The sequence below is a fragment of the Anomaloglossus baeobatrachus genome, chromosome 6 (assembly GCF_048569485.1).
Source record: "Anomaloglossus baeobatrachus isolate aAnoBae1 chromosome 6, aAnoBae1.hap1, whole genome shotgun sequence".
In the NCBI taxonomy this organism is placed as follows: domain Eukaryota; kingdom Metazoa; phylum Chordata; class Amphibia; order Anura; family Aromobatidae; genus Anomaloglossus; species Anomaloglossus baeobatrachus.
The window spans coordinates 532,215,952-532,239,223 of NC_134358.1; the positions used below are offsets into that span (position 1 = coordinate 532,215,952).

Genomic DNA, 23,272 nt, shown 5'->3' on the forward strand with positions numbered 1-23,272 from the left:
AGGGTCAACACTGAAAATATTGACTTGCTGCATTAACTCATTCTAACTGTCAATATAACCTTTTGGTATTCATAATATGATTGCAATTATATTTCTGTATGTGATGTAAACATCAGACAAACACAATTAAAAACCAGAGGGCAACAGATCATGTGAAAATATAATTTTGGTGTCATTCTCAAAACTTTTGGCCATGACTGTATATCCAAGATGACTTAGGGAGAGGTACAGCAGATACAACAACGTTTTCTCCAGACTGCTTGCAAACAGGACTGTATAGAGACTTAACTTTATCACCAGCAACATACAAAGGGGAAAATAAAGACACAGAGGGTGATAATGATTTTCAGGGTCCTAAAGGGGAAAGAGTAAACCCTAACAGAGAAGACACACAAAACTATTCACACCACAGAGGAAAGGATGAAAAATCAAGGAGCAGCCAAACGCAGCGACCTTCTGCAGCCGGACACTAAAGGGTTGTCTGTCAACTGTGACACACCCGTGACACTTACTCACCTTGTTTTTATGGCTAAAGAAAGTCTTCACCCTGCTATATGAACTTTTGCGTGCCGATCTTCTTTTTTTGGACATTTAGTTTGGAGTACTTGGACTGAGCTCCCAGCAGGTGAGCCGATTAACTCTATTTCTTCAAAGACTTCGCTTACCATTTAGCGCAATGTTAGCGGTTTCCATCTGAATTCCCCAAAAATGGTATTTAAGAAATCAAGTAAACAAAAATGTATACTTTGGTGAAGGGAGGGGGGGAGTTTAATGTATAAATAAGTTTTTGAAGGAGTGTTCAGATTGTAGATTATAAAGTGCTGAATGGGCAGCAAACTAAAGCTGGGTTTACACACTGAGACTTTCTAGCGATCCAACCTGCGATCTCAACCTAGCCGGGATCGCTACAAAGTCTCTGGTGAGCTGTCAAACAGGCAGACCTGGCCAACGACCTAACAGCGATCCGGACCTGCAGAGCGACTAGCTGGTCGTTGGGGACGTGTCAAAAAAGCAGGTGAACTTCACCCGACTTCATTTAATGCCGCGCGGCTCTGTCTGTGTGCCGTGTAAATAAATAAATAATTAAAAAATCCGGCGTGCGGTCCCCCCCTATTTTAATACCAGCCAAATAAAGCCATACGGCTGCAGGCTGGTATTCTCAGGATGGGGAGCCCCACGTTATGGGGAGTCCCCCAGCCTAACAATATCAGCCAGCAGACGCCCAGAATTGCCGCATACATTAGATGCGACAGATCTGGGACTGTACCCGGCTCTTCCCGATTTGCCCTGGTGCGTTGGCAAATCGGGGTAATAAGGAGTTATTGACAGCCCATAGCTGCCAATAAGTCCTAGATTAATCATGTCAGGCGTCTATGAGACACCCTCCATGATTAATCTGTAAATTACAGTAAATAAACACACACCCGAAAAATCCTTTATTAGAAATAAAAAACACAAACACATTCCCTCATTACCAATTTATTACCCACAACAAAGCCCTCCATGTCCGGCGTAATCCACGGTCCTCCAGCGTCGCATCCAGCTCTGCTGCATGCAGGTGACAGGAGCAGCAGAAGACACAGCCGCTCCTGTCACCTCCACGCAGCTAATGGAGAGAGCCGTGTGATCGGCTGAGCTGTCACTGAGGTTACCTGGATCCAGCGGTGGATGCAGCGGTGGCCGCGGGTAACCTCAGTGACAGTCCAGCTGATCGTGCTACTTACCGCCACTCCTGTCAGCTCCACGCAGCAAATGAGGTGAGTAGCGCGATCAGCTGAGCTGTCACTGAGGTTACCCGCAGCCACCGCTGCATCCACCGCTGGATCCAGGTAACCTCAGTGACAGCTCAGCTGATCGCGCTATTGCCTTCATTAGCTGCGTGGAGGTGACAGGAGCGGCTGTGTCTTCTGCTGCTCCTGTCACCTGCATGCAGCAGAGCTGGATGCGACGCTGGAAGACCGTGGATTACGCCGGACATGGAGGGCTTTGTTGTGGGTAATAAATTGGTAATGAGGGAATTTGTTAGTGTTTTTATTTCTAATAAAGGATTTTTCGGGTGTGTGTTTTTTAACTGTAATTTACAGATTAATCATGGAGGGTGTCTCATAGACGCCTGACATGATTAATCTAGGACTTACAGTTAGGTTCAGAAATATTTGGACAGTGACACAAGTTTTGTTATTTTAGCTGTTTACAAAAACATGTTCAGAAATACAATTATATATATAATATGGGCTGAAAGTGCACACTCCCAGCTGCAATATGAGAGTTTTCACATCCAAATCGGAGAAAGGGTTTAGGAATCATAGCTCTGTAATGCATAGCCTCCTCTTTTTCAAGGGACCAAAAGTAATTGGACAAGGGACTCTAAGGGCTGCAATTAACTCTGAAGGCGTCTCCCTCGTTAACCTGTAATCAATGAAGTAGTTAAAAGGTCTGGGGTTGATTACAGGTGTGTGGTTTTGCATTTGGAAGCTGTTGCTGTGATCAGACAACATGCGGTCTAAGGAACTCTCAATTGAGGTGAAGCAGAACATCCTGAGGCTGAAAAAAAAGAAAAAAATCCATCAGAGAGATAGCAGACATGCTTGGAGTAGCAAAATCAACAGTTGGGTACATTCTAAGAAAAAAGGAATTGACTGGTGAGCTTGGGAACTCAAAAAGGCCTGGGCGTCCACGGATGACAACAGTGGTGGATGATCAACGCATACTTTCTTTGGTGAAGAAGAACCCGTTCACAACATTAACTGAAGTCCAGAACACTCTCAGTGAAGTAGGTGTATCTGTCTCTAAGTCAACAGTAAAGAGAAGACTCCATGAAAGTAAATACAAAGGGTTCACATCTAGATGCAAACCATTCATCAATTCCAAAAATAGATAGGCCAGAGTTAAATTTGCTGAAAAACACCTCATGAAGCCAGCTCAGTTCTGGAAAAGTATTCTATGGACAGATGAGACAAAGATCAACCTGTACCAGAATGATGGGAAGAAAAAAGTTTGGAGAAAAAAGGGAACGGCACATGATCCAAGGCACACCACATCCTCTGTAAAACATGGTGGAGGCAACGTGATGGCATGGGCATGCATGGCTTTCAATGGCACTGGGTCACTTGTGTTTATTGATGACATAACAGCAGACAAGAGTAGCCGGATGAATTCTGAAGTGTACCGGGATATACTTTCACCCCAGATTCAGCCAAATGCCGCAAAGTTGATCGGACGGCGCTTCATAGTACAGATGGACAATGACCCCAAACATACAGCCAAAGCTACCCAGGAATTCATGAGTGCAAAAAAGTGGAACATTCTGCAATGGCCAAGTCAATCACCAGATCTTAACCCAATTGAGCATGCATTTCACTTGCTCAAATCCAGACTTAAGACGGAAAGACCCACAAACAAGCAAGACCTGAAAGCTGCGGCTGTAAAGGCCTGGCAAAGCATTAAGAAGGAGGAAACCCAGCGTTTGGTGATGTCCATGGGTTCCAGACTTAAGGCAGTTATTGCCTCCAAAGGATTCGCAACAAAATATTGAAAATAAAAATATTTTGTTTGGGTTTGGTTTATTTGTCCAATTACTTTTGACCTCCTAAAATGTGGAGTGTTTGTAAAGAAATGTGACAATTCCTACAATTTCTATCAGATATTTTGTTCAAACCTTCAAATTAAACGTTACAATCTGCACTTGAATTCTGTTGTAGAGGTTTCATTTCAAATCCAATGTGGTGGCATGCAGAGCCCAACTAGCGAAAATCGTGTCACTGTCCAAATATTTCTGGACCTAACTGTATTGGCAGCTATGGGCTGCCATTAACTCCTTATTACCCCGATTTGCCAACGCACCAGGGCAAATCGGAAGAGCCGGGTACAGTCCCAGAACTGCCGCATATAATGTATGCGGCAATTCTGGGCGGCTGCTGACTGATATTGTTAGGCTGGGGGCTCCCCATAACGTGGGCTCCCCATCCTGAGAATACCAGCCTGCAGCCGTATGGCTTTATCTGGCTGGTTTTAAAATTGGGGGGGACCGCACGCCGTTTTTTTTAATTATTTAATTATTTATTTCAATGCACAGTATAGACACGCCCACCGGCTGCTGTGATTGGGTGCAGTGTGACACTGTCACTCAGCGTGGGGGCGTGTCTCACTGTAACCAATTCATAGGCGCCGGTGGGCGGGGAAAGCAGGGAATACGAGATTGTTTAATGGGCGGCCGGCTTTTTCAAAAAAGGAAAAGCCGCTGGAGCAGTGTGAACGCCGTGCAGCGCCGGTGATCGGGGGATCGGTGAGTATGAGAGAGGGGGGACACTTCAGTCACTCGGGGGATTAGCGGTCACCAGTGAATCCTTCACAGGTGACCGCTAATCAGGACGCTACACAGACAGAGCCGCGGAGTCGCTGTAAAGTCCCCTTTACACACTGAGACTTTGCTGCACAGCGGGAAACAAAGGACCAAAGAATGGTCCTGAACGATTCGTAGCGATCACAACTTCACAGCAGGGGCCAGGTCGCTGATGTGTTTCACACACTGCAATGTCGCTGGGGAGGTCGCTGTAACGTCACAAAACCGGTGACGTTACAGCGATGTCGTTTGCGATGTTGCAGTGTGTAAAGCCACCTTAACGCAATTGCTGTCTTGCAAATTGTGGCCTCGATTCCTCAAAGTGTTTATACCTGAAAACAGGTGTAAAACACTTGGATAAGCCACAAAATTATTGCACGTGGTTCTGATAAAAAAAAAAAAACAATTGTAACTATTGCCTTTCTAGTCACAATTTTTTGCCTTTTATTGCCTTTCTAGTCTAGTTGTCATGGAGCGGGGGCGACAGATGCAAAATTTAGGGTGCCAAACTCCGCAGCGAGGTAGGGAAAGAAAAGGGTAAGAATAGTGTTTACAAGGGCCATCCATATCAACCCTTTTGTACCTAAAGTTCGGCAAGGTTTTACATCTCATTTGTTTATAGGGCCCCAAAGAGCTTTGATATGTTGTTTTTCTCTCCATATATGCCTTTGGTATGTCATTGTTAGGTCACTCATTACATGTTGGATCTGATTATTTTTCCTCACCCAGTATCCCTAACAATTACCCTAAGGGCACGCTCACACGAGAAAAATGATCGAGTGCAATGTGAGAAAATCTTGTACTGCACTCTGACTAATGTTAGTCAATGAGGGAGAGCAGTTGGTTAGCTTTTCTCGCATCCAGATTCTGGATGTGAGAAAAGTAGCAACATGCTATGATTTTCTGCGAGAGCCGTATCACTTGCACCCATTCAAGTGTATGGGTGCGAGAGAAACATCGGACTGCACTCGGATGTTTTTCCCAGTGCAGTGCGATATACGCACAGGCTGACAATGGAGGAGATAAGAAGATTAACCCCTCCCTCTCCTCTGCAGTACCCGCCCTCAGCTTCACAGCTGTGACCCGATAGCAGGATCGGGTCACAGTCGCATGATACTCGGCTCACGTTCGCAGCAGAGACTGAGTCGGGGGTCATTAGCATATCGCATCCATTGCTGTCGCATCGGATGCCATACGCTCGTGTGAGTCCAGCCTTACAGCAGGGATACTGAGGGCCTACTAGGGCCAGCCGTCGTGGAGCACGGGCACCATATGCGATAACTAAGATGCCAACCTCCACGGCAAGGCAGGGAGAAAGAGGGTCAGATTAGCCTTCAATTGGGCCTCCCAATTTGTGCTGTTGTACTGAGGAATCGACATTTCATGAAGATTTGGCTGAGACAGTTTTTTTGTGATTTTTGCATTTTTTTGCAATGTTGTAAATGCTTTAGAATAGTACATGCTACGTGGTTTTCTCTTACTAAAGAATATATATTAACTATATTTTCGATGACACAAGAAATATTAATATACTCTTCATATGTAAGAATTTGGTGAAACTAAATAACATAATAAAATACTGGCCACTTGCGCTTGAATAAAAAACATAATATTTAATTTATTTTTCTAAAATAATACATTTGAAGGAATATAGATAAGCAATAAATCAAATGTCGAGTGTAGACTTATACTTTTAGGAAAAAAATATTAATGTTTAAAGTGCTTAAAAATGCAAATACTTGAAGGGAACATAAAAAATGATGAATAACTGTGGGAGGAAACACCTCAGCTATTACCCGGCACTAAATGTCTGACCTCAGACCTCATAGGATGATTTACCAAAGTAAACAAGTACTTTCATATTAATCTATGATCACTTGCACTAACAACAGCCCGGCCAGGAAACGTTTCATCATATGGAGAATGGAGTTAATGTCTACATCTCGATAATTCTGAGATCACGAATATCAGACTTGTGTAAACATCTGTTATGCGGTGTTCTGACCCTCACTCACTAGGTGTCATGGTGACTCTAGACTCTGTTCACATTGCAGAGTCTGGCAGACAACCTGATGCTTCTTAGTTGCTCAGCCAGAGAACGGCGTCAACTGTTTAGTGCTCTATGGTCATCGGTTTAGCAGGAACTGCCTCTGCCATATAAAAAATGGTGGAACTTAGCCTCAATGCTGAAGATAGCTCTAGCTTTGCTCCAGCGATACTGGTCTTTGTGGATGGTGATCCAGTTCTTGTTGAACTGTTGTATTATATTTGGTGTGCTGTGGAAATATCCTTGTTGTTTGTTTATTTCCTCCCTGTACTTTATTTCTCCCTGAGCATGCATTGTCTTTTCCCCTACGATTAAGGACATTCTTTTGAGTTGGAAACGCCTCAGGGTCTTATTGTTCTGGATGGACTTTTAATTTCATGTGGAAAGAAAGTAAGAAAAGTTTTTATATTTTGGATGTGCCAATTTTTCTTCCTTGCATTATAGTCCATCTGGCAGACTTTCAATCGCAGCACTCCATGGATGGATGGTGACCCACATTGTTAGGCGTGTCCAGCTTTCCTCTACCTCCAGCTTTGTATCTTCCCCTGTGTGTGCTTGCAGTGAGTTTGAGCTTTGGTTTTCCCCTGTCTGTTGGTATTTGTGGGGTTCATTACTCCTGTCCCAGCCCTCCCCGGGGGTGGGGGAAAGGGGATGTGAGACCAGGGCTACTCAGCAGTTAGGGTTACGCTTGCGGTCCAGACCTTGCCACCATCTGACGTACCTCTGGAATAAGGGATGGTTTAGAGCCCCTACTCTGAGGGCCGGTCTAGGTGCCCCTACTCCTGGTTACCGTGTCATACCTGTGACAACCTCTTACTATTTCACTTTAATTTTTCTTTCCCATAGTTTCCAAAGAGTGCAGCAGATGTCTCACTAACTCTACTTTATATTCCATTTTTGAGCAAGTTAATGAAGGCTGCTGTACACTGTTAGCAGCCAATTCACTAGTGGAATGTCTTCCTTATACACTTTTAGTTATAGGGAATGTTCACACACAAAAATCATCCTGTGTCAATCTTACCAAAGAAATACATATCAAAACCTATGTGATTAATATATGGATTTGTGGCGGAATTCATCCCATATAGTGGAAAGAATGAAATCCGCAGCACAATTTGTCGTGGTGCATGTTAAAAATCCGCACCACAGTCAGTAAACTTGTTGAAACTTTTATTCCGTGGTGCTTAAATAATGTTTAGTAGAATCTCATCCATTATGACAAAAAAGGTAATATTTTCTGTTTGCAAATCCAGGTGGAAATTAAGCAATGTATCTGTATTGTGTGAATATACACTAAAATTGAAAACTATACTAAATATAGGGCCTCACTGCAAAGAGGCACCGACAAGTCACCACAAAACTGCAGCATCACTGTGACTCGCATGTGTACAAACCCATCATGTTCAAAGATTGCAGAGACTCATGGAAAAATCTGCATTCAATATGGCTTTGACCTCACTACTTAATTCTAATAATCGGAGATACAAAATGAAGCTTTACCTTTAATCATGTTGTCAAAGAACTGCAAAATCTGCATGACAGATCCTGTCTAAACAGCAAGGTGTTTCTGCTAAGGAAACTGTACACAATCAGACTCCGCAAAGAATAGGATATGAATAAAGCTGCATACAAGGTTATCCTGGAAAAACAGTTGCTTCCTTCTACTCAGGCAATGTTCCCCCAACTCTGAGGACTGTTTTTTCCAGCAGGAGATTGCACCACGCCACACAGCTAGGTCAATCAATGTGTGGATGAAGGACGACCACATCAAAACCCTGTCATGGCCAGCCCAATCTCCAGACCCGAACCCCATTGAAAACCTCGGGAATGTAATCAAGAGGAAGATGGATAGTCACAAGCCATCAAAGAAGAACTGCTTAAATTTTTGCATCAGGATTGGCATAAGGTCACCCAAAAGCAGTGTGAAGACTGGTGGAAAGCAGCCAAGACGCATGAAAGCTGTGATTAAAAATCATGGTTATTCCACAAAATATTGATTTCTGAACTCTTCCTGATAAAACATTATTAGCAATGTTGTTTCTAAATGATTATGAACTTGTTTTCTTTGCATTATTTGAGGTGTCTGAAAGCAATGCATTATTTGTTATTTTGACCATTTCTCATTTTCAGAAAATACAAAATGTATTGCTTGGAAATTCAGAGACGTTGTCAGTAGATTATAGAATAAAAGAACAATTTACATTTTAGTCAAAAATATACCTATAAAGGAAAAAATCAGAAAAACTGAAAACTTTGCAGTGGTCTCTTAATTTTTGCCAGAGCTGTATATAATATTGTGTATATCTTTGGCGGCAATAAAGATTTTCTTTATTTATCTTGCTTATACATAATTTCCATACATGATGGTTAAAAATATAAGTGTTTTTTTAAATCAGGGCATAAGAAAACATAAAAATTAGTCATTGGATTTTAAACAATTTTCATGCATACCTGTGTAATCAGACATTACAACGATGTGGCTGCGGTAAAATATCACATGCCAAATGATAGATATTTTCACTTGACTTAAAATATGAAGGAAACAATGTTATTAATGGAAGCAGAGAAATGGAGAATGTTTCGTAAATAGCCATCACATGCCCCAGTAGAAAATTGACACCAGTAAAAGACGTGTTTTATGTTGCCAGTTTAGAAGGAGGAGTGCTACCCATACAGCATATGACAGCTAAAGGACATCTGTAAAATTTCAAGGTCTTGAGTCAGCTATTCTAGATGTAAGGAGTGTGATGGCCATTGCCAAGGTGGATAAGCATTTACAGTATATCTTGTCAACACAGTTAAGGGACATGTGAGAGTCTGCTCACAATGTGGCATAGATGTCTAGGTCACAGGCAGTGGTTTACAAATTTTAACCTGAAAGCCAACTATACTATATGGCCAGCAGTCGATCCATTAAAGGGGGCTTTACATGGTAGCGATATCGCTAGCAATTTGTAGCGATAGCGAGCGTGTAAGTACCCGCCCCCGTCGCGCATGCGATTGTTTGTGATCGCTGCCGTAGCAAACATTATCGCTACGGCAACGTCACACATACTTACCTGGTCGTCGTCGTCGCTGTGACTGCCGAACAATTCCTCCTTGAAGGGGGAGGAACGTTCGGCATCACAGCGACGTCACCGCAACGTCACTAAGCGGCCGGCCAATCAAAGCGGAGGGGCGGAGATGAGCAGGACGTAACATCCCGCCCACCTCCTTCCTTCCGCATTGTGGCCGGCGGCAGGTAAGGAGACGTTCTTCGCTCCTGCGGTGTCACACATAGCGATGTGTGCTGCCGCATGAGCGATGAACCACCTGCATAAACAACCCTTACCGATTTTTGAGTTTGGGACGACCTCTCCATGGTGAACGATTTTCACCATTTTTGAGGTCGCTTAAGGTCGCTGGTCAGTGTCACACGCTGCGATATCGTTAATGACGCCGGATGTGCGTCACTAACAACTTGACCCCGACGACAAAACATTAACGATATCGTAGTGTGTAAAGCACCCTTTACTGTTAACATCCACCTGTCTAAACAGATGTGAAGATAACAGGATTTTAAATCCAGCCACCATCAAAAGATGTTTCTATATTACGATTTGCACACACAAGTGCCATATAATATGATCAGGGTCCTAATGTGGCTGAATTCTGATGTTCATGTTTCACGATTTATATACAGACCAATATGCCTGCCCTGCACTGACCACAGGTGTCCTAGTTAAAAGTAGTCAAACCTGGCTGCCATTTTGCTGGCATCTTCTGATTGCCAAGAAAGGGTGTAAAATAAAACAAAAAACCACATCACATAAAACTCCACTATCCTACACCATGATCTGATGCTTTAGACCACCTCCACATCTCCCTGGTTATTTGTTGGACTGAGAATCCTTTGAACTGTACATATTACATACTAGCTGTACTCTTCGCCCGGGTTAATAACTGTTAACAAAAATAGAATGTATTGACAAAAATGTATTCTGCACACAAAAACCACAAAACAAATAGATAGAAATGTAATTATTAAAAGGCAAAAACGAAGCTAATAGAAGCATTTCACAACATATATTTCAACACCACAGATATTCCACACAGATTTAACTAAATTGGCCAAGTAATGTGCTCCGTCTGTCTCTTTCCAGGTCTGTCTCTTTCCCTGTCTGTCTCTTTCCAGGTCTGTCTCTTTCCAGGTCTGTCTCTTTCCATGTCTGCCTGTCTCTGTCTGTCTTTTTTTTTTGTCTGTCTCTATCTCTCTGTTTCTTTCCCCATCTGTCTCTTTCTAGGTCTGTCTCTTTCCCAGGTCTGACTCTTTCCCCATCTGTCTCCCCGTCTCTTTGTCTGTGTCTTTTCCTGTCTGTCTCTTTCCCTGTCTGCCTGTCTCTCTCTGTCTCTTTCCTTGTCTGTCTCTACTTCTCTGTCTCTTTCCCCGTCTTTCTCTATCAAGGTCTGTGTCTTTCCCCATCTATCTTTGTCTGTCTCTCTGGCTGTCTCCTCCTTCCCTGTCTGCCTGTCTGTCCCTGTTTCCAGGTCTGTCTCTTTCCCCGTCTGTCTCTTTCCCCGTCTGTCTCTGTCTGTCTCTTTCACCGTCTTTCTCTGCCTGTCTCTTTCACCGTTTGTTTCTGTCTGTCTCTTTCCCTGTCTCTCTCTGTCTCTCTCTCTCTCTGTCTGTCTCTCTCTATCCATATCCCCACCGACATCTTATTACCTCACATATAAGCTTCTTATACTATGAATGTCTTTTGTTCCTATAGCAACCAATCACAGCTCCTACTAATAACCTGTAGTTCCAGGCTCCATTTACTTTAATGGAGGCATGTTTTTTGTAGAGTAACTGTAAAGCGCGGGGTTACATTTTCCTGTCAAAACATAGTCTACGACGTACCCTGGGTTACATGAGGTGTCTGTGCAAAATTTCGTGTTTGTAAATGCGACGGTGCGGATACACTTTTCATTTCACTTTTTCCCCATTATGTAGATAGGAGCAAAATGGATTGGTAAATTGGAACGCGCAGGGTTAAAATTTCGCCTCAACATAGCCTATGACGCTCTCGGGGTCCAGATGTGTGAGTGTGCAAAATTTTGTGGCTGTAGCTGTGATGGTGCAGATGCCAATCCCGGACACACACACACACACACACACACACACACACACACCTTTATAAATTAGATATGATGGTACATTAGTCCAGGGGACAGTTGCCACACTGGCCTCAAGGCTAGCCAGCCCCTGGTCACAGACATCCAAGACGTATTAAATCCATGAGTCTGCAGTCACTCTGTGTCATTATGTGGCTGCAGACCTGTGAATCCTCACATCACACACATGGTGCACTGTAAGGATTCGCTGGTGTCACAGCCAAAAAACGGCGGTCACGTGGCCGCGAGTATGTGATATGCAAATGCCTGACCAGAAGCCGATTAAAGCACATCAGCCTCTCACAATACATTTGCATTGAGCAAGGCCGCACCCCTCTAGTCAGATTCTGTCATATCGCATACTCGCGGCCATATGACCGTTGTTCCCGGCTCTGACATTGGAGAATACTGACAGTGCACTGTGAGCTGTCTGCACTAGTCTGCAGTAACGTAGAAAGACACAGAGCAGCATACTTTTTGGATTTCGATTGGTCAAGCCCTTTAAGGACTCAAAAAATGAACCCCGACAAAAGATTGTAAAACCTAGAGTGATCATATTACTTCTGCCCAATGGCTGAAGTCGACACAAGTCCAATTGCTACAAGTTTGCAGATACGACCGGACCAAGATAGAGAATTATGGGTACTTTGCACGCTGCGACATCGCTAGCCGATGCTAGCAATGCTGAGAGCGATAGTCCCCGCCACCGTCACAAATGCGATATCTTGTGATAGCAGCCGTTGTGAAAATTATCACTACGGCAGCTTCACACGCACTTACCTGCCCTGCGACGTCGCTCTGGCCGGCAACCCACCTCCTTCCTAAGGGGGCGGATCGTGCGGCGTCACAGCGACGTCACACGGCAGGCGGCCAATAGAAGCGGAGGGGCGGAGATGAGCGGGACGTAAACATCCCACCCACCTTCTTCCTTCCGCATAGCCGGTGGAGGCAGATAAGGAGAAGTTCCTCGCTCCTGCGGCTTCATACACAGCGATGTGTGCTGCCGCAGGAACGAGGAACATCGTACCTGTCGCTGCAGCGAAATTATGAAAATGACTGACACTACACAGATCACCGATTTACGACGCTTTTGCGATCGTTTATCGGTGCATCTAGGCTTTACACGTTGCGACGTCGTTACCGCCGCCGGATGTGTGTCACTTTCAATTTGACCCCGACGACATCGCAGTAGCGAAGTCGCAACGTGCAAAGTACCCCTTAGGCCCTTGAACAAAAGGAAACAAAAGTAAACCACCTGTAAATCTCTCATGTAAGACACGAACAGTCTGCCTATAAAATCCCATAAATTGGGATTACATATCTCAGCTCTCAGAATGGGAAGCCAATAAACGGGTAAAGGCTGATGAGGAAGAAAGGACTACCATGAAAAATAAAGCAGTCGGAAGATCTATCAAAGAAGTTGGAAGAATTAGAAGCAGATGAAATTTCTGAGGGAATGAATAAATCAGCTGAAACAAAGTGCGACAGATCCAGACCCGGAGGGATAATCACAGGATCAGTGGGGATCCAAGAGACTTGACCCCCAGCAATCAGCCAGTTATCACTTTTCCTATGCTTAGGGTATAACGTAAAATTATGGTACAACCCCTTTAAGCTATCTAACAGAATACCCCATTCACGGCATACCAGAAACTATTATCTACAATACATTATATTGATAGACTTTGGCAACAGGTAGCAAGATGAGCCTTTTAATCACCAGGCTAAATTCAGAACATGACAAATTATCAATGTTAATTAATATGCTGTACTGAAATATGGTGATTAATCACAAATGTCCATTATAGTGCTAAAATCTATCCACAAAATGAGTTCTAGCTAATACTGTCCAAGAATGTAAATGAATCACAGTTCTGTAATAATGTCTCCTGGATGATGGAGTGCTCGTAATTAAATCACCAGGTAAAGTGCCACATGAGAGGCGATGTCTGCAAGAGGCTGGTGGAGATATAAAGTCAGAATCACAAATGGGAAGTATATGATGACTCTGTACAGTTTAGTGTAGGGGTCTCTAAACTGTGCCCACCAGCTGTTGTCAAACGACAACTCTAAAGGGGGCTATACACGCTGCGACATCGCTAATGCGGAGTCGTTGGGGTCACGGAATTGGTGACGCACATCCGGCCGCATTAGCGATGTTCCTGCGTGTGACACCGATGAGCGATTTTGCATCGTTGCAAAAACGTGCAAAATCGCTCATCGGTGACATGGGGGTCCATTCTCGATTATCGTTACTGCAGCAGTAACGATGTAGTTCGTCGCTCCTGCGGCAGCACACATCGCTATGTGTGACGCCGCAGGAACGAGGAACCTCTCCTTACCTGCCTCCCGGCCGCTATGAGGAAAGAAGGAGGTGGGCGGGATGTTCCGGCCACTCATCTCCGCCCCTCCGCTTCTATTGGGCGGCCGCTCAGTGACGTCGCTGTGACGCCGCACGGACCGCCCCCTTAGAAAGGAGGCGGTTCGCCGGTCACAGCTACGTCGCCGGGCAGGTAAGTATGTGTGACGGGTCTGCGCGATGTTGTGCGGCACGGGCAGCGATTTGCCCGTGTCGCACAACAGATGGGGGCGGGTACCCACGCTAGCGATATCGGGACCGATATCGCAGCGTGTAAAGTAGCCTTTAGGATACTCTGACAGGCAAAGGATCGCCATTGTATAGGCAGGTGTTACCAACCAGTACTAGTCTATCTTTTGAGAAAACTGCAACTCCAATCAATATGGTAGTTATCGGTCACGCTAGGTACGAGGCAGTACCAAGCGAATGGCGAAAGGGAAGGGGGAAACCCTGTGTCAAGGGAAGGGCAAGATGGTGACCCCTGACCAAACCTACCACTGGTTCCTGGGGTCCCTCACTACTCTAGATATCCTAGGTATCCCTAGTGCTGGGCCCTAAATAGGGAGTGGATGGGATGAGCTCTTCATCAACCCCACTGACCACTATAAAAGACACAAGCAGGACCCATGGGGGAAAATGCATGAACTACTTATCCACAGATGACTCGGGTAGAAGTTTAGCGCAACAATACCACGGATGTGAAAAGGGAAAAGGGGTAATCCAGCTCACCGTACTGCCTTGCTGGTGTGTTCCAGGTCCTGCGCACGGATTTGACTTGGCAATCAATCAATAGTAGAAAAAGAAGAGAGATCCAGCGCCAGGAATGGGAAAATTAAAAATCCATTTTATTTAAAATTCCAGCAGGTACAGCATATCAGTCGGATGGCAACAGAACAACGCGTTTCGACGCCTCAGGTCTTAATCATGATTAAGACCTGAGGAGTCGAAACGCGTTGTTCTGTTGCCATCCAACTGATATGCTGTACCTGCTGGAATTTTAATATGCATTGGCGCAATAAAATGGATTTTTAATTTTCCCATTCCTGGCGCTGGATCTCTCTTCTTTTTCTAATACCACGGATGAGCGCAAGCCACCTGCTTGCATCCAAGGCTTGAATGAACTGAATATCACCAGCAAAAGTTCAGGGAAAATTAGAGTATTTAAACCCAAGAGGAAATACAAATAATTAGCATTTTAAGGGAAGACATGCTCTGCTGGGTCTAAAAGGGAAAAGGATGAAAACCTATCTGAGGAGCTGCCTAGTACACTGAATACTGACAGCAGGAGCAACAGAAAGTCAAGGAGCATTTTGCGCAGCCAAATGCTGTGACCTTCTATTGCTGGACACCATAGGACTGTGTCACCCATGACATTATCAAAAGCTGAAAACTTATAGGCACTGATTAGCTTCCGCTGTAGTACGATACATAACCAATAAGTCTCTTTAAAGGGATTTTCTGGGATCAGATCTCTACATCTAATATGTTGGCACTCCTCTTTGGAAGGAATTTTTTTTTTTTTTAAATTTACTTTATGCAGAAAAATAGCACCAATCTGGACATATAGAAACAGGTCGTGTGAACTTCAAAGCCTCATCTTCTCTGTTCTTCCACTGGGCCATAGTCTTTTGGGTAGAGTTGATGAGCCGTAAGAGATGTACTGTTACTGTGAAGGAGAAGCAAGAGCTCAGTGAGTTCCTGCGCATGCGCTAATCCACATCACTTGAGGGGACTTGGCTGGAAAAGTGGATCATTCTGTACGTTAGTCAGCAGGGATGGAAAGAGCGAGGTGTGAAGGGATGAGATGCAACCGACACTGAAGTGGAGCGGTGCATACGGTAGGAACCAAAGGGAGCTGTGAAGGGTGGTAGCAGCCATCACCATGAATCATGGGCATTGCAGACTTGTCCTGAAAATGGAAGTATCTGATGGAATAATTCCCGGCATACATCAATGATAACCAGATGGAGCTCAGAAATGAGAGACAAGGCATATGGGGAGCTTTTACGGGGGAAATAATGAGAGGGTCATTTACTTGAACATTCGATTAGAAAATACTGTTTAAGTAAATACTTGCATTCCCCATTAATAACAATACTGAATATCACTTTCTCCGCTCGTAGTTTTTTCCCACAGAACTCAGAATTGTGCCACTCTTCACTTATGTATGAAGCATTACTTAAATATGGGTGAATTGACAACTGGGCGTTAACTTCCCCCTTATTAAATGGGGAGTGTCCCTACACACTGACATAGTCAGCAATGATCGGACTGGTAACAATTATTTATAAATACTGTGTGTCCCCGAAAATAAAACAGGAGCTTATATTCCATTCTGCTTTGGAAAATGTGCTTGAGCTTATTTTCGGGGGGGGGGGGGGTCTTATATTTGCCTCATATATTAGTGCCTTGCACCACAATTCTTCGCATCTCTCCTGAGCTGAAAGTGACAACTACATAGGCATACACACTGTCACTCGCATTTCACGAGTGACGGTTAATTAAGTGAATGCATATTCACCCTCTTCACCACCCGGACTCCCGCTCACCGCTCTGAGTCCTACACTGTACCCACACTCTGCCTGCAGAATTAACGGTACTGCGAGTCCGAGGATCGTATCACAATCAACAGCGTCTCTCCTGAGCTGACAGAGCTGCCGATGATTGTGATGCTATCCTTGGCATGGCAGTACTGGTAATATAGCAGCCAGAATGTGGGTACAGTGCAGGACTCAGAGCGGTGGGCGTGATTACGGGAAAGGAGAGGGACTATTCATTCTCTTCATTAGCCCTGTGCTTGCTCACCGCAATCATCGGCAGCACTCCTGACCTGAGAGTGACAACGTCTATGTCTATGCAGCTGTCACTCTCAGCTCAGGAGAGCAACCGCAGAATCTGATGTGATCTTGGTACAGTGATACAGTATAGGCATAGAGTGTCGGTGCCGTGCAGGAGCAGTGGGCAGAATTCTCAGGGGGGAAGGGTGAATATTCATTCACTTTATTAGCCAGGGTTTAGACAGAGCAACACAAGGGGACAATAGAACTTATGTATCCTGAAATAGGGCTGCACAAGCCTTATTTCAGGATACTGTTAGGTTGAATACGCAACTAGGGCTTATTTTTGGATTAGGGTTTATATTTCAAGCCTACTCCAAAAAGGCAAAAAAAATCCTGCTAGGGCTTATTTTTGGGGTAGAGCTTATTTTCAGGGAAATATGATTGTTGTTTATGAACCAACAAGTATTTACTAAACAGACATTTTCAGACAGATAACATCTCCTAAAGATGTATTCAGTGTGTTGTCCTATTCGGTCACTTGGTTTTACCCTACTGAACAGATATGGGAAAGTCTGGTGAATGATTTCCATTCCCACTCTCCGTTTAGCTTGCAAAACTCCTGGAAATTCAGGGGGTCTGAGTCACAATCTGGTTACAGGTTCTCCAAAAAACTCTGCTCCATAGAAAAAACAAGTATTATAAATAATACATGATCATTGAAGTCCTGTTAGGCCCAGACTGGCAAGCTGCCAAGGTGGGCAAATGCCCAGTGGCTCTGAACTGAAAAGTGGGGCGCTGGCCTTTTAAATGTGCTGCACTCTGTCCTGTATACTGGGTGTAATCCTCAATATCAGTATTATTCTGTATATATACACTGCACAGTACCACTTCTCCTGTCCTGTATACTGGGTTTAATTCTTAGCATCTATATTATTCTGCATATATACACTGCTCCTGACCTGTATTCTGGGTGTAATCATCAGTGTTATTCTATATATATATATACACACTGCACAGTACCGCTTTTCCTGTCCTGTATACTAGGTGTAATCCTTAGCATCTATATTATTCTGTATACATACACTGCTCCTGTCCTGTATACTGTGTGTAATTCTCAGTATCTGTATTATTCTGTATATATTTCTATTCTTCTGTATATATACACTACACAGTTCCACTTCTGTCCTGTATACTGGGTATAATTCCAGTATCTGTATTATTCTGTATATATACACTGCACAGTACCACTTCTGTCCTGTATACTGGGTATAATAACAGTATCTGTATTATTCTGTATATATACACTGCACAGTACCACTTCTGTCCTGTATACTGGGTATAATTCCAGTATCTGTATTATTCTGTATCTATACACTGCACAGTACCACTTCTGTCCTGTATACTGGGTATAATTCCAGTATCTGGATTATTCTGTATATATACACTGCACAGTTCCACTTCTGTCCTGTATACTGGGTATAATTCCAGTATCTGTATTATTCTGTATATATACACTGCACAGTACCACTTCTGTCCTGTATACTGGGTATAATTCCAGTATCTGTATTATTCTCTATCTATACACTGCACAGTACCACTTATGTCCTGTATACTGGGTATAATTCCAGTATCTGTATTATTCTGTATATATACACTGCACAGTACCACTTCTGTCCTGTATACTGGGTATAATTCCAGTATCTGTATTATTCTCTATCTATACACTGCACAGTACCACTTCTGTCCTGTATACTGGGTATAATTCCAGTATCTGTATTATTCTGTATCTATACACTGCACAGTACCACTTCTGTCCTGTATACTGGGTATAATTCCAGTATCTGTATTATTCTGTATCTATACACTGCACAGTACCACTTCTGTCCTGTATACTGGGTATAATTCCAGTATCTGTATTATTCTGTATCTATACACTGCACAGTACCACTTCTGTCCTGTATACTGGGTATAATTCCAGTATCTGTATTATTCTGTATCTATACACTGCACAGTACCACTTCTGTCCTGTATACTGGGTATAATTCCAGTATCTGTATTATTCTGTATCTATACACTGCACAGTACCACGTCTGTCCTGTATACTGGGTATAATTCCAGTATCTGTATTATTCTGTATCTATACACTGCACAGTACCACTTCTGTCCTGTATACTGGGTATAATTCCAGTATCTGTATTATTCTGCATATACACACTGCACAGTACCACTTCTGTCCTGTATACTGGGTATAATTCCAGTATCTGTATTATTCTGTATATATACACTGCACAGTACCACTTCTGTCCTGTACAATGGGTGTAAATCTCAGTATCTGTATTATCCTGTATATAAGCACTGTACAATATCACAAGAAAAAGCCAAAATTCAGTAATCGGGGGTGATGGGTGTTATAATATGTGGGCTGGTGGGGTTTGTGTGCCAGGGCTGCCTTTTGGTCCCATGTTTGGTTACACATCTGGTAACAGGATCCTGGAGCTTCTCGTTAGATCTCTACTGACAACCTTACAGGAATTAATATGGAAACAAAATGGGAATAACACAGTTTTTCCAGAAACAGATTTAACAGAGAAAAGAGTAATAGAGGACAAAAGAAGGACTCATGAAAGTGTAAGATCGCTAGTAACATTTCAAAAATATTCACAGATGGCGGTGCTGTGAGGTGTAAGGGATATCAACCAGTAGATGGCAGTAAAGTTCTAATTTCATTTAAAAAATGTCCAAGATCACTTCAATTTACGCAAATTAAGTGAAATTCTTTATGATCGCTTTCCATTAACCCTTGTGTCACTAATTTGGATCTCGCTGTATTACTAACATGTTTATAATATTAAACACATCCTTAAAAAAAAAATGAGATGTGTTAAGTATCAAAAAAGATGAAATGCAAAATGCTGATTTACGATTGAAATTCCATTTGGAATTCTTGACGAAAAAAACATGTTCAACACCACTTGCACAATTTGTATCCTTTTTTTAAGTCAAAACCAAGAGGTCAACATAACAATTTACAATAGATTTTCTCCTAAAAGGATAAAAAAACCGGTTGTGCACAATTTAGAAAATGTTTTCATGTACGGGTGATATTATATGTCTGGATAGGAAAAAAAAAATAGTGAGTACTAGACATCTGTGGGGCAAACATATGCCAAATGAATTATGTCTAGAACAATCCCCTTCAAAGAAGCAGAACACCTCCCAAAAAAAAGAAAAAAAAAGTATCACAATTGTGCGTATATACATTGTACACTGTTTCAATCGGTCTTTACAGAAAAAAAATAATAAATTATATATATATATATATATATATATATATATATATATATATATATATATATATATATATATATACACACACACACACATACATACATACATACATACACACACACATATGAAATATAAATTACTGCTCAAAAAAATAAAGGGAACACTTAAACAATACAATGGTATTTTAGTGTTCCCTTTATTTTTTTTAGCATGTACATATACATTATATATATATATATATATATATACACACACACACACACACATATGTTAAAAATATATATGTGTGTATGTACATATATAATAATACATATTATATTACACATTTGCAAATATATACAAAAATATTCAATCGCCCTTTAAATAAGGTGGAGCTAAGAAGCATTTGTCATATATTAGAATCTTTTTTATATATCTAAATCTCACCATTCACTATACACACATATATATATATATATGTATATGTATATATATATATATATATATATATATATATATATATATATATATATATATATATATACATATCACAATTTCAAAATTGTTTGGGCATAATTTGCTAGATCTGTAAAAATGTTAAATAAATATTTTACCCACTTCATCTACAAAAAATTCATAGAACTCTTACCAAAGGGTGAAATTTACAGAAATACTTTGTGTCGTATTTAGCCATTATATACATTTTGATGTATATAAAGTCTTATTATTAGCACTGAGTTCAAGTTTTTGGTGGATATAAATACAGTTGTCAGATTTTTGTTGATTGTTAATAGGAAAACAAATGCATTTTTCTATGTACAATTAGGAAGATGTCTCCATACAAGAAAAATAAGAAAAAAAAATAAGAAAAAAAAAGAATAAGAAAAAAAAAAGAAAAATTGAAGTAGTTTCTGTTAGCACTCAGATTCCACTTCTCATATTTTAAGAGCGCATTAGAAAATAAAAAACAACTTGATTGGCTGCTGTGGGCAGTTTCTACTTTTATTAATTATTCTTTTTATATAATTTGTGGTTTTGTTTTTTTGTTTTTTTTTATTTTTTTGGAAATTATACACATTTCCTTTGTGACCTTTCATGCTCCATTCTGTAAATGTCAAGACCACGCTTAGATCTTGCATAGTTTTGGGGGAAAAAAAAAAACTATAAAATCAGCCAATTCTGCGTGAAGGTGTTTTACACCATCAGTCGCTTCTAGGGCTCTATTGGTCGTGGTCCCACTTATGTTTGGGTTTTCTTAGCCGTATCACGTACTGGTCCTGGTGTGGAAGACCAATCCTATCGGCACACAGACTAAAAGGTCAAGCAAATGTCACAAACGCCAAGTGAAGTGCGTTGTAGAAATGTTATATATTGCTGGTCCGCATGATGTGGCTTCAAATGTAATGAAAACATCAGCACGTACTGATAGGTTTAGGGTGATACGTACCCTGAATTATTAGGACAGCCGGTGGTAAGATTTGCCAGAGCAAAGACGGCAGCTTCTCGGACGTCTGCATTGTCTTTGGTCAATAAATGAATTATCTGAAGAATTCCTACAGAAAAGAACCACATTATTAGCTCGGCTTGCTCCAGCGCTCTATAAGGCGCCCTTAATATACCGCTTTCAGCTCTTGCACTCACCATTTTTACTGAATACGTCTTTACTGGCCACATTTTCGCACAACACAGAAATAGCTTGTAGAGCAGCCACCTTAACGCCATTATTGTCTGAGCCCAGCAGCTCCACCAGAGTTTTCTCTACTTCTTGTTCATGAAAGAATTTTCTGTTCTCTGCTGATAAATATAAAACATTAGACAGAATATTACAGCACTGAAAAGGATCACTTTATTTCAGACAACTTGATCTCATTTAATAATGTGAAAAATCGTCAATCTGTAAATCCCTTTAGTAATTAATAAGGTTGTCTTACCCACAAAAGAAAAAAAGAAATGACTTCAAGATTCCGACTATACCAGCTATCTCCCTTCTGTCTAGCTTGCTATCCATTGCCTGTTGCAAATTGTAATCCATGTCTAACAGCAGAGACACCAAGCTGGATTATAGGAAGCGGGGGCGGGTCTTTGCCTCTATGGGAAGCAGGGGCGCGTCTTTGCCTCTACGGGAAGCAGGGGCGGGTCTTTGCCTCTACGGGAAGCAGGGGCGGGTGTATGCCTCTATAGGAAGCGGGGGCGGGTCTATGCCTCTATAGGAAGCAGGAGCGGGTCTATGCCTCTATAGGAAGCGGGAGTGGGTCTTTGCCTCTACAGGAAGCGGGTCTTTGCCTCTACAGGAAGTAGGGGCGGGTCTTTGCCTCTACAGGAGGCGGGTTTTTGCCTTTACAGGAGGAAGGGGAGGGTCTTGGCCTCTACAGGAGGTGGCGTTTGTCTCTACAAGAGGTGAGGGTGGGTCCTTGCATTTACAGGAGGAGGGTGAGGGTCTTTGCCTCTAAAGGAGGAGGGGCAGGGTCTTTGCCTCTACAGGAGGAAGGACAGGGTCTTTGCCTCTACAGAACGAGGGGCAGGGTCTTTGCCTCTACAGGAGGAGGGGGACAGTCTTTGCCTCTACAGGAGGCGGGGGTGGGTCTTTGCCTCTACAGGAGGATGGGTGGGGTCTTTGCCTCTACAGGAAGTGGTGCAAGTCTTTATCTCTACAGTAAGCGGGGGTGGGTGTTTCTACAGGAAGCAGGGAAGGGTCTTTGTCTGCTCCCATGTCTGTCAAACTGCAAAGAGGCATAACGGAGAGGAGGCCTTTCATTTCACTGGGCAGTGATTGGTGCATTGCATTTTGGAAACTGAGAGAAAGTTCTAGCACTTATGGGGTTAACAAAATGCTGATTAGAGGACCTGCTCCAAAGCAGTTTAAAACTGTTGAGAGCAACAAAAAAGTGTCGTGCTACATATTTCTGTGAAATGACAGGGAAGCTATGTTTCTGCAGCCCGTTGTCTCCTTGTCAGCTTTGCTGAGTAGACTGGGGCAGGGTTAGCAATCATCTTATGATCACTAAAAAGTGGGGGATTTAATGACAGCTCTATTGTATTGATAGGGGCCTAGATAAGCAGGACAGCTATACTCTACACAGGTCTTTTTTATTAAGTGCTAATTATTTTCTTTACAATGGGGCGGGGTTCACAGGATTATCTAGAGGGCGTGTCTTTAGGTAGCACTGCGTAATTACCTTGTAAGCCACACCCCCTTGGAAATTTCATGAAAAGTATCACTAACTAAAAAGACCTGTATCCTTGATGAATTTTAAAACAAAACAAAGAAAAAAAACCATTGGATTACTCAGAGGAAAATTGAGACTAAAACAAGAAGAAAAACTGGACACTTGTAACCTGGT

At 42.5% G+C, this 23,272-nt stretch overlaps 1 protein-coding gene across 3 annotated transcripts in view; it reads right to left on the bottom strand.

The window, feature by feature from the left end:
* ARMC3 (armadillo repeat containing 3) overlaps positions 1 to 23,272 on the bottom strand; it is a 138,776-nt gene that overhangs the window by 65,817 nt on the left and 49,687 nt on the right. For 2 of the 3 annotated variants that reach the window (XM_075315564.1, XM_075315566.1), the window contains exons 9-10: positions 21,573 to 21,725; positions 21,379 to 21,484 (exon numbers count right to left, since the gene is read on the bottom strand). In XM_075315564.1, the coding sequence (XP_075171679.1) occupies positions 21,379 to 21,484; positions 21,573 to 21,725 (259 nt within the window). The remainder of the gene's footprint in view (positions 1 to 21,378; positions 21,485 to 21,572; positions 21,726 to 23,272) is intronic. The other variant, XM_075315565.1, reaches the window with a different exon arrangement.